At 46.9% G+C, this 12,493-nt stretch overlaps 1 protein-coding gene across 1 annotated transcript in view; it reads right to left on the bottom strand.

Annotated features, from left to right (window-relative positions):
* Positions 1-4,731, bottom strand: part of T265_02317 (hypothetical protein) — a gene marked incomplete at both ends in the record, with an annotated part of 31,172 nt that extends 26,441 nt beyond the window's left edge. Inside the window, 2 exons of the mRNA XM_009166531.1 lie at positions 2,531-2,627; positions 4,684-4,731. Of these exons, the coding sequence (XP_009164795.1) occupies positions 2,531-2,627; positions 4,684-4,731 (145 nt within the window). The remainder of the gene's footprint in view (positions 1-2,530; positions 2,628-4,683) is intronic.
* Positions 4,732-12,493: the final 7,762 nt, after the last annotated feature.

Raw genomic sequence — 12,493 nt, forward strand, 5'->3', positions numbered from 1 at the left:
TCACAGTAAGAAAGCCATGCGGATTAGACCCCTTGAATTAACACAGGTTTAATTACAGTGCAAAGGTTAGGTGACCGACACCTAAACAAGTCAGACTTGGTTTAAGGAAATATGGGATTTCTCGGCCTGGCCGCCACAAAGTGACAGCTGTCACCTTCGGGCTTCAGTGCTGCGGCAACTCTGTGGACTAAGCTGGCTGAAAAGTGGTTCCAAAAGGTTTGGCAATGCCAAGAATTACAACGGGGTGAAGCCCGACGGCGAACAAGTAGGTACTCGAACTGTAAGTTGTCTTACCAGGCACTTTGGAGGTAGAGACCTACTGCTCCTTGTGATAAGAGTGTGAAGGCGGTAACAACCCCCCTGCAGCCGAGTAAAATGTTCGCACCTATGCAAACAGCGATAGTGTTCTTCCCCGAGATGAGCTAGAAAGGGTCGGTCCTAAACATGACACACTACGATGCTCACGGGCCCATTACTCAACACAGATAAAATACTTTCAGAGATAGAGTTTGGTAATGTTCATGTGCCTGCTGTACACAGCCATACTGAGTCAGACAGTAGCGTCTAACTTCTCGCACCTTAAGTCCAGGCCATCACTGCGCTTCTAAGTGGGTCCAACTAATGAGTCAATAGGAGACTCCTTCAAAAATCTAACCGCCACCTCGCGGTTCGGAGGCTAGAGGAGGGTATCCCATGAGAATATAACATCCTCGAACTGCCCTGCGGGTCATCCATCTCACTCAAGCTTTGGCACATCAACCAAGCCCCTCCCTCGGTCTGGACGCTCCAAAACTTAGGGACCATCCGTGGGCTACAGATGTCTTGTAGTCGAACCACACTCCGGGGGGACCTACCCATGAATGAGCTAGTGGAGTCGCAGTTTTTTGTCTGAGTTGTCTACGCTTTCGCCATAGCTCGAACACCTTGCACAAGAGCTGACCGGTCTACTGTGTGCAGGCGATGCAAAAGCCGTGGGTAAACACTGAGCAGTACTTGGACTGACAGCACCAACGTACTGTACATCGTAGTCACTGAACGCCACGCAACAGCAGACTTCTGGAAAGCCGACTGCACCAAGCGAATCTTCGATCGAAATTAACGGTGACGACTATCATCACCATCAGCAATGTCCAACGCTTATGCTTCACTGCCGTACAACCACGATTTATTTGAAAGCTTATTTTGAAAAAAGAATAAGACTGGATGAGACTTGATGCCAGCTTGCCACGATCGTTTCGAGGTGCCTGCACCTTCGAACACTCAAGGCAACCTGACAGCACTACCACTGAAATCGACTAGCAGCCATGCCCTATAGCGCCTCATAACAGGCGCGGTTGGCATCACACGGTCCTAGTCCTCGAAGACGAGCCGCACCGACAACACAAACGTTTCTCAATCTCTTTCATAATCCTGTCGGGTCATGGGTCTGTCACCTCTCTTAATTAGGTACGGGAAACACTCTTCGGCATGCGAATTACATGGACAAAACATGCCTTCTATAATGGATACATCCTTTGGTTGAAGTCTCCGTCGCACAACCGAATTTGCCTCCTAATTACATCGCCGGCACTAACTCACGAGGTATGATTCTGAGACGACTGTTGTCGAACACATTAAAACGTCCGTTGATTGAACAGATCAAGTCCGACAGTCATACGACGAAATAGCTCGCGCTGTAGTTTGATACACACGTCCCTTGAGATTCGGCGACACAAATCCGCCGCCATACGTGTTTCAGATGTGCAAACGTGACCCGGGCCTTCCAGTTACGTGCATCCCCCTAATCACACTACAACCAGAGCCAGTACAAATTCCAAGGTAAAAACGGTGAATCCCAGCAGCAATTTATATACTGGGACGATCACGTCAGCGGTGAGACCGCAGTCGCTGTGCGCCATCAGCCTTAATTGCCCCTACGGAAACCCATCTAACTGACCCATCTGAACTTGGGCTCCTCGTTTGCGGCGTAAGGTCCGAATTGTGGGAAGTCCACCGAGCAACTCCTCGGGTCGAGGCTACATTTTAGAAATAAAGGGGCCCAACACGTCATCACCTGGATGGTCTAGTCGGACGTTAAAATCTCAGGCATGTAGAACGCCCCCTGCAGAGCGGGCATCCAATCCGGAACTCGTGCATTTGAAACCAAGATTAAAGTCAGGCGATCTTCTCCAGCATCGCAACTAAATCCTTGGGACTAGCCACCCGGTGCAATGCAAACCGGCAACCTCAGCACGACACACCTAAGGAGACGGGTCTACTAATTCGCCAGGTATGGCACGTTGATCTACAACTGGACTCTTCTTTTACACGACACGATCACTCTTGCACTTGTCATCCCATTCTTACACCAGCGCTTCGCTGCACACAACTGGAGTATCTCACGTTTGCATGAATAAATGCCAACCCACCTACAGCCACTCCTTACTAAACGAATCAAAACAACCAGTTCAAAAGCACGAGACGATTGACTGCATGGTGTTGATGTCAACCGACACCGAAGCAACACACCGAACAAGGCTGGAAGGCATACCTGGTTCAACAAGTCGACCTTCAGCGTCATCACACTCCTCAACGTAATCCATATCCTCATAAGAAGCATGGCCGAGATCCTCCGAATCATCCATTACCTAAAGCGAAAAAACGAAGCGCAAGATGATTGCGATTCCTGTCGGACTATTTAAAATCCCAACGGCTCGTAAACCAGATAAAAAGACAAGGTATCCAAAGAGAAATATTTATTCACTTTCGAACATGAGAAATGATCGGGATGTATCGACAGCTACTTGCTCCTCTCCCTCATCTTCCTGCGTTTGCGCTTCAACCTCCTCATCCTCTTTTTGCGCCACTTAGCACGCATCTAATATGAAAAAAATCAGACGGACAATGTGGGACCCACGGTCAACGCGGCGCGTCGGCAGCAAAGGGAGCGGACAAACGAACAGTCGACTCAAACAAGGAAAGCTTTTTAGCATCCGGATCGAACGAGATGGCACAAAGCGTTGGTAGTTCCTTTGGTTCGGTTAGACCAAAATTTCTTGCGTCGTCATTCTTAAAAGGTCTGTGAGACCGCCTGTTCGTGGACTACGGTGGCCTTCATGCGCGTGGTTTTTAAAATTTTCGGAGTGTGTTGAGGCCAGCATTGAACATTTTCGTGGTCACAACGGCTCCGGTAATATCCAGTGAGGCTGTATATATTTTGTTGCATGCTGTTCAGAATGCTGTTATGCGGATCAATATTCTTAATTCGGTTGTTTTCAGTTGCGAGCGTTCCACCTGTGCTCGCCTTAGTTGTGTTGACTATCATTTTCGGAGGACCCACGGCTGCGTGTTCCGCATGTTGTTCAGTGGAAAGAAAACATAACCGTACAATCTATACGTTCACCGAAATTTCGTGATTCATTGGGCGAACTTCGCTGGCTGTTTGCACGCTTCGCTTATAAGCAAGCGTGGTAAAAACCTTTCTAGAAAACGGTCATTTAGGTTTCGCGCAAGTGACTACCCGACAAAGCTCCATAACTATCGGCTGGTTAGCATGGCGATCTGCCGTCTGCTCAACAAATGAAATGTACTTAAATAAATAAACAAAACATTTTCGTCCATCATTCCATCCTACCGTCTGGATAAAATGTGCAGCCCAAACTTCTTCGCATTGGTGCTCGGGAAGGCGATATTTCTTTCGTTTCACTCCGCTTTGTGAACACGGTGTTATAAGTTTCGGTGAAGTATCAGCCCATATCATCAATTTCGCGCGTTATGCTTAATTTTTTGCTGTGGCGGGCTGCATGCACGGTCGTAAAATGGTCCGAGTAGCTATTCGCCGTGAAGCAGACGTGGGTCCACCATAATGAGGATATACTCACATTCATCTTCAATGAGTTTCGCCTACCTGGCATCGGTTAGCCGACCCAGTTGAGCTAAGAATGGTCTCTCATGGTATCCAACTTTGGGAGACTGCAGGCCGAAGGAGGGAATTTGGTTGATGTGCCAAACCTTGAGTGAGATATCTGACCCGCAGGGCAGTTCGAGGATGTTATACGACCCAGTTTAAGAATGGTCTCTCATGGTATCCAACTTTGGGAGACTGCAGGCCGAAGGAGGGAATTTGGTTGATGTGCCAAACCTTGATTGAGTGATCTGACCCGCAGGGCAGTTCGAGGATGTTATATTCTCATGGGGTACCCTCTGTAGCCGACATTCACATGTTCCCTCAACCAGCTTCACCTAATTTGTCCAGTACATGGGTGTGTACTAGATCCCGCGACTGACCTGCTATTACAAGTCAGTTCCTGTTTAGTACGCACGGAACGATTTTTCTTCCGCGTTACACGGATGCACTGTTTTCTCACACATCGACATCCTTCGTGCTTATCATCACATACCTATACACCCTGAGGACGTTCCTAAAACTGCTATCACCACACCGTTTGGGTTGTTTGAATTTTTACGCATGCCTTTTGGTCTGCGTAACGCTGCACAAACATTTCAACGTTTTATTGACCAAGTACTAAATGGTCTACCTTTCGTTTTTGCTTATCTTGACGATATCCTCGTGGCTAGTAGCACACCTGAACAACACTTAAAAGATTTGCGTACCTTATTTACACGTTTATCTGAATATGGCGTTGTAATTAATGCTGAGAAATGTGTTTTTGCCTCTCCTTCATTGAATTTTCTCGGACATACCATTGATAAAACCGGAATATCACCAGTCTCTGATAAACTGGATGTCATTCGTAATTTTCCTGTCCCTACCTCTATTAAACAGCTGAAACGTTTTTTGGGAATGATGAATTTTTATCGCCGTTTTATTCCCAGTGCTGCAAAACACTTGGAACCTTTTACTAATCTATTAGCTGGCCAACCTTCTAAGCAATTGAACTTTGATGACTCTCTTAGACAAGCTTTTGAGCAAGTAAAGACTTTACTAGTTGATTCTTTAAAATTATTTCATGTGCAACCTGATGCACCTTTATCCCTGGCCGTTGACGCATCTAACGTAGCCGTAGGCGCAGTTCTACAACAGTCTGTTCAAGGCGAATTGCAACCACTTGGGTTCTTTTCAAGAAAGCTCTCACCTACAGAATCTCGTTACAGCACCTTCGGCCGAGAGTTGCTTGCCATTTACTCTTCCGTTCGCCATTTTCGCCATTTCCTTGAAGGCCGGAACTTTTGTGTTCTCACAGATCATAAACCCTTAACATTTGCTCTACAAGCCAAAACCGACAAATACTCCCCTCGCGAAATTCGTCATTTAGATTATATTTCTCAGTTTACCAATGACATACGTCACATTTCTGGTCAACATAATATCGTCGCTGATACCTTGTCACGTCCAGCAGTTGATGCAATCATCGGTACTCCCATCATCGATCTGGAACGAATGGCTCAACTACAAAAGGATGAATCTTTTTCATCATCAGAAGTTAAGCCCTGCTCGCTTGCGCTTCAACAGCTGCCTCTACAGACTGCACCTGGAACAATAAATTGTGACGTCTCTAATCCAATCCCTCGCCCCTTAGTTCCCCCCTCCATGCGACGATTAGTGTTTGATGCCTTGCATAATGTTTCACATCCTGGTATCCGTGCTACGGTCAAACTCATAACCCAGCGTTTCGTATGGCCGAATATGAACCGTGACATCCGTCAATGGGTAAAAACTTGTCTCGCTTGTCAACGTTCCAAAGTCATTCGCCATACGCACTCCGCCATCGGTACTTTTGCAAGCCCTGATAGTAGATTCGACCACATTCATTTGGATATTGTTGGCCCACTCCCTCCATCCAACGGCAATTCGTATATCCTTACTTGCATTGATAGGTTTACAAGATGGCCTGAAGCCATCCCTATTCCTGATATCTCTGCGACAACGATTGCTCGTGCTTTCGTCACCAGGTGGATCTCTATCTTCGGTATTCCTTCATTCATTACAACAGACCGTGGTTCTCAGTTCGAATCACAGCTTTTTCGACAACTAACCGAACTTCTAGGATGCAAGCGCATCCGCACCACCGCTTATCATCCGCAAGCTAACGGTCTAGTTGAGCGTTTCCACAGACATCTAAAAACCGCCATCAAAACTCATCAGCAACCTAGCAACTGGAGTGATCTGTTACCCATTATACTGCTTCACTTACGCACTATGTTTCGTTCAACACTACAATGCACACCAGCTGAGCTAGTCTTCGGTACATCACTCCGAATTCCAGGACAGTTTTTCTCATCTGAAGCTAGTCCTCCCGGTGATACGTTGACCTACGTCACGCAGTTGAAAGCACATATGTCGCGCCTTCGTTATCACTCACCACCATTGTCAAACAGAGTACCCTATATTCCCCTTGATCTCTCCTCATGCAAATACGTTTTTGTGCGTTCTGATCAGGTCAAACATCCTTTACAACCTCCGTATAACGGCCCCTTTCCAGTGCTTGCTCGACATCAGAAACATTTTACGGTACAGTTACACAACAGAACGGATAACATAAGCATTGACCGTTTGAAACCAGCATACATGGATTTTCTCGATCCTTGCACTACAGATAACGACAAGCCCGGAAATTCCACGACGATATCCAAGGCCCCATCAGACACAGATTCCAAGAGCACACCTCACCACATCACCCGTTCCGGCAGACACGTACACTGGCCAGATCGTTTCATCGCAAGTTGACATCAACTAGTTCATCACATTTTGACACATCAAACGTCCAAGCGACCATTTTTTTAAATATTTTTGTTGTTCCTTTTCGTTAGGGGGAGAGTATTTGTAGCGGACATTCACATGTTCCCTCAACCAGCTTCACCTAATTTGTCCAGTACATGCGTGTGTACTAGATCCCGCGACTGACCTGCTATTACAAGTCAGTTCCTGTTTAGTACGCACGGAACGATTCATGTTTTTGTACACACGTCAAACCTTCCTGTATAAGGACAGAACACAATCAAACACAAGCACACAAATCACGTGACAAACGCCGTTTCGCCCGCGTACTAAACAGGAACTGACTTGTAATAGCAGGTCAGTCGCGGGATCTAGTACACACCCATGTACTGGACAAATTAGGTGAAGCTGGTTGAGGGAACATGTGAATGACCGCTACACCTCCTCTAGCCTCCGAACCGCGAGGTGGCGGTTAGATTTTTGAAGGAGTCTCCTATTGACTCGTTAGTTGGACCCACTTAGAAGCGCAGTGATGGCCTGGACTTAAGTTGCGAGAAGTTAGACGCTACTGTCTGACTCAGTATGGCTGTGTACAGCAGGCACATGAACATTACCAAACTCTATCTCTGAAAGTATTTTATCTGTGTTGAGTAATGGGCCCGTGAGCATCGTAGTGTGTCATGTTTAGGACCGACCCTTTCTAGCTCATCTCGGGGAAGAACACTATCGCTGTTTGCATAGGTGCGAACATTTTACTCGGCTGCAGGGGGGTTGTTACCGCCTTCACACTCTTATCACAAGGAGCAGTAGGTCTCTACCTCCAAAGTGCCTGGTAAGACAACTTACAGTTCGAGTACCTACTTGTTCGCCGTCGGGCTTCACCCCGTTGTAATTCTTGGCATTGCTAAACCTTTTGGAACCACTTTTCAGCCAGCTTAGTCCACAGAGTTGCCGCAGCACTGAAGCCCGAAGGTGACAGCTGTCACTTTGTGGCGGCCAGGCCGAGAAATCCCATATTTCCTTAAACCAAGTCTGACTTGTTTAGGTGTCGGTCACCTAACCTTTGCACTGTAATTAAACCTGTGTTAATTCAAGGGGTCTAATCCGCATGGCTTTCTTACTGTGAATCCGGACACGAGATATCTTCTGCTCAAACCTGTTTTTCTCTTGTGTCCCGGGGACGTGCCCCGTTAAATCGCTCAAGATGAACCCGGATTTCTCACATTCTACTATTCGGATTCTGGTGGTCATGACGGAGTGAATTGTGGTATCTGGAGTGTCTAACTGGACAGGACTCCAGTCGATCGTCTCTAGGTTTTGGTTGACTTGGTCGTTTAAGTTCAGTTGTTTCTGAACGCGATACGCGGTGTGTGTTTTGTAAGCACACGCTCCGGCAGACGACAACTCTGATACTGAGGAAGGTAGCTTCTATTGACATTTCTCACGTGCTCGTGTTATCAGTTATCCTGTGTTAGTAACACGCAGGTCAATTTACTTTTTCTATGGAATATTTGCAACGGAATGTTGTTGAGATTCTCCAAAACTTCAATAGTTTGTAAGAGCCTCATCTTAATCCGCCCAGAGTATCTGCTTAATATACTTCTCAGCTACAGTGCTCTTCGCATTTTTGGCTTAGGTAGACAGTTCATTGTTGGGTGCAGATTCATTAGAACTAATGTGGTTTCGCCCTGGCCGCGGATGAATTTACAAATTCTTGAACAGCCCGACGCTTTGCGTTTTCCCAATTTGGTCGTTTTTCTTGATCGTAAACCTGCTTCTTATTTCGTCGATAGTCAGATATTTTGGCAATTACTTTGGATCAAATTTGTTCTTTCCAAATTCACATGGCTTATGATGGCATGGTATGCGAATCCGCGCGAATTCCTGCGTGCATTCCGCAAGATTTCGCCTGATTTCACCGCGTCCAATAGTGTTTGAGAAAGCCGTCCCCTCACCTTTCCTGTCACAATACGTTACTGATGTGCTTGATCACAGTACTCTTCCTGCCTCCAAAATCCCCGGGTGCCAAAAGGCTCCAGGGTTCAAATCTGTGGCAGCTGGACCGAATGTGCCTGTGGTATACGGTCTACAGTAAATAAATTGATTGATGGATATACTTTTGTCTCCAGCGCCATGTAGCTCTTTGCAAGTGTAAAGCATTTGCAGAGTCGTGCAGACATAGTTTTCTGAAAGGGGCGGGATGGCTCAGTGTTTGGAGCGCCAAGTTACTGACCGGAGAGTCCGTGGTTGGAACCCAACCTCTACTTCTCGACTGCCCCTGTCCCGGTGTTGGCGACTTCGCATTAGCCAGCCCTCATTCTCCCTTTGTTCGGTTACTGACCGAGAGTCCGTGGTTGGAACCCAAACTCTACTTCTCGACTGCCCCTGTCCCGGTGTTGGCTACTTCGCATTAACCAGCCCTCATTCTCCCTTTGTTCGGAATGGCAGCTGGGCGCTGATGGACTACCATTTTTATTTCTGTTGGCGCCGATCCTAGCGGAGTTATATTGGTGGCACACTCATTGTTCACAAAGGGACATCCTAATAGCACTTCTATCCAGTGGGAAGAGTCGAAGTTACCCTACAAGTCAATAGGGACAACCGCATCTCAAAGTGGTGTGGCGGGGTGATCTATATACCCGCGGCCTGGATGAATGCCAGCCTGATACACACGGGTCTCTTCTTGATATACGAATAATATGCCTCGAATTAGACCAAAGAGCACTTCGATAGCTACAGCTGCCCAGTTGCTGATTCAATGGTTTTTGCAGTACCATTAAAACTTACTTTGGAGGTTTTCTCTCATCATTCTACGCTGTGCGCATCCACAATATTAGTGCAGTATTGAAGCATCAGTGTGGACTCTGATGTCACCGCCTGTGGTACTGAATGTGAGGATTGAGCGTGAGGACCCCGACCAATATGTATGGCAGAGTTGGTAAGTGTAATTTCTTCGGGCAAGAGGCAAGTCGTTATTGATCCGACTGTAAATATCAATGAGTGTATCCAATTGATGCGTTCAATGAAGAACATGAGAGGTGCTCAGGCGGCACCCCCTGCTCCTCTCTTGTTGTCCGTGTTTGTGCCAATTATTCTGAGGCACTCAACTGCGGCTCATTTTCTCTCACATCTGTGTTCCTGTCGACGGGTATTTTTATCACCTTGTATGAAGTCCAAGTAATTGCTAGAAGGACTCAACGAGGACTTCACTGGAGTTGATAGAGGCTGAGCCCTCGTGTCTGTCATCTACAGACATCCTTTCCATTTTGCGATGGATCATGATCCGGCGTTTTGCTGGCTTTACGGTGTTTTTTAATGATGAGTTAAAGTACATGTCGTAGATGATACACGAAATCTACTTTGAGCGCGAAGAAGCTTCAGTTACACTTGGTTTACCCCTGTGCGTCGTGCCACCGCATATACAACACAAATGCGGTACTACTCAGAGCGGGACCTGAGCGAATAATAGGATCTTCGCACCGTCAATTGCTGGCCTCCCACGTCAGCCCTAATTCGATGAAATCAAATTTGAAAATACATGTAGCTTGTTGGAAAGTGCCCATGGGTTTCACCGTCGTAATCCGTGCACATCCGTGGTGCTGTCATGATGATAAATCTTGAATTGCCACGAACGTCACCACGCTTGACGGCGGAGTTCCTTGTGAAAGCAGTAACTTGTCAACTTCCCCTTTGATTTTTTCACTGGATTGATGGACTAATGTCACTGAATGACTTACAACTCGACGCGGTCTATCAATCGCATTGATGGGGGGCATGAAAAAGATGTCGGCGTTTAACCATCAGCGTCTCTAATGCATTGGTCGGATCTGATGAGAACGTCGGATCAGTAGTGCTGAGGTACGCCAGATGGTTTTTGGAAGAAAGAGCTTTCCCGCGATAGACGAATTACTCACGCTGGTCGGGACGTGTACTCCGCATGCCAGAATATTTTCTGCCTCGTAGAGGTCTTTTCGCACAGCCCTGTTTTGAGTGGAAGCCATTGGGTGGTGGACTGTTTGTGACCTGGCAGCGAAGTACGAAAACAGTGACCAGTAAAATGAGTCGGGTTGACAGTTGGATGAGAACCCCCGGACTGAACTCACCAATCGTTAATGAAAGTGGCATATATGGCTCCTTCGCGCGGTCATTGGCGTTCATGCATCAAAACTGTAGCTTTCAACGCGTAGCTACCCAGTTCCTGAACTAACTGAACAGACCATCTCCAATGCTTGGCTGTATTTCTCACACTGCCCCACATTCTGGTGATCGTAACTGTATCGGCTGGAATCAATGTGCCTATGGTTCCCAGTTTTTAGCTGACTAATTGAAATTGAACGTTGTTCTCATGGACCCCTTCTATGCCTATTCAGATCGTGCATGATGTCTTTTTGCCGGTATTTGTCGCAGCCGTTTTTTGAATGCGTACTTGGGTATCATTGGTAGTTTTTGGCTTTGCGGCCGTTGACCTTTTCGCCAAGTTTGACGGACCAAGTCTTCAGCCGATAAGAAATCTCTGGTGGACACTACTGCACTCGGTTCGCCAATATCCCAACACATTCGGGCTTGGAATTCTAATTTGGTGTCATATGATGGACTAGAAATAGCCTGCATCATCCAGCAACCCCCTCATTGTTTGTGACCGTTTTGACGCCACTCGTGTTTCGGGGTTTGACCGAAAAGCAGGGAAGAACAGGTCTTCTTTGACCGCAAGTCGCGCACCATCCTCCTCTTAAAGCGTAGCGGGCATGTTAGATGTTATCTTATTGCATATTGCTACAAATTATCGGCTGTTAAGTTTACTTCGTTCTTTCGCGAGTATATGTCTATAGACGCACTTGTGGTAACAAACCATTGACCATATTCTGAGGAAGATTAGCCAAAGTCACACACGTGTTGCGCTTCGCTTAACTGATTCTCCACGTTTCCGCCTCCTTTCCCGATAGTGGTTCCGAATTGGCCGACTCAGAGGAACAACGCCCTTGTCGTGATGGTGCGATTGTGGTACTGGACGGTCACAGAGGTAACATTGTGGGCAATTTTCAATGACTTTCACCTTTCACTCACAGTAGTTCGGCTTTCTGAAGAGTTGATGCAATTCAGTCCACACTCCAGTAGGTTTGGTTCCATTTTCCCCATACTGTATTTTCCTATCCGGTCAGTTGGGGGCGAGATGGCTCAATGGTTAGAGCGCGAACTTACTGACCGGAAGGTCCGTGGCTCGCGCTTAACATTCGCTTCTTGATTTCCCCTATCTAGGCGGTATCCCAACCCTCGTGCTTTCTTCTGGTGGCGTGACAGTTGGGCACCGAAAGAGTGCTATAGCTGAACGATTTCTCCGGTCAGTCCACCCTATAGAGTAACACCTTTATTCGAGATTATCGAGTGTGTTCATCGGGCCATGCCCCACCAGCTTTTTCCTCCAGAACTGGAGAGTTGTACCACAGAGGGCGGTATCTATCATTTGTGTTCCCTGTCTTTAGAGACAATGTGGAATTAAGTCGCATGCGCATAATGGGCTACCAGCCTGGCGGATCTATCCTTTTCACTTTTGTCACGGTATGATCGAGTAGAAGTCCATGAGACTGATGTTTTCGCCTGGTTTGTTTTCTTCCATTTTGGTCGCTCACTGAAGATTCTTGACCTGGAAAACGGACTGCATTAGGTGCAATTGAGTCACTGCACAGCACAACCTTGACAATTGATCGGGCCCGATGGGCAGTGGTGTGAGCTGGGAATTTAGAGTATTTTCGTAGGTAGCAGGCAAGAAGAAAATTAGGAGCTTCAACTACAGCCTTCATTTGGGCTTTGGTGGCAATAATGGGGTTACATGTAGTA

The sequence above is a fragment of the Opisthorchis viverrini genome (genome assembly GCF_000715545.1).
Source record: "Opisthorchis viverrini unplaced genomic scaffold opera_v5_28, whole genome shotgun sequence".
Classification (NCBI taxonomy): domain Eukaryota; kingdom Metazoa; phylum Platyhelminthes; class Trematoda; order Opisthorchiida; family Opisthorchiidae; genus Opisthorchis; species Opisthorchis viverrini.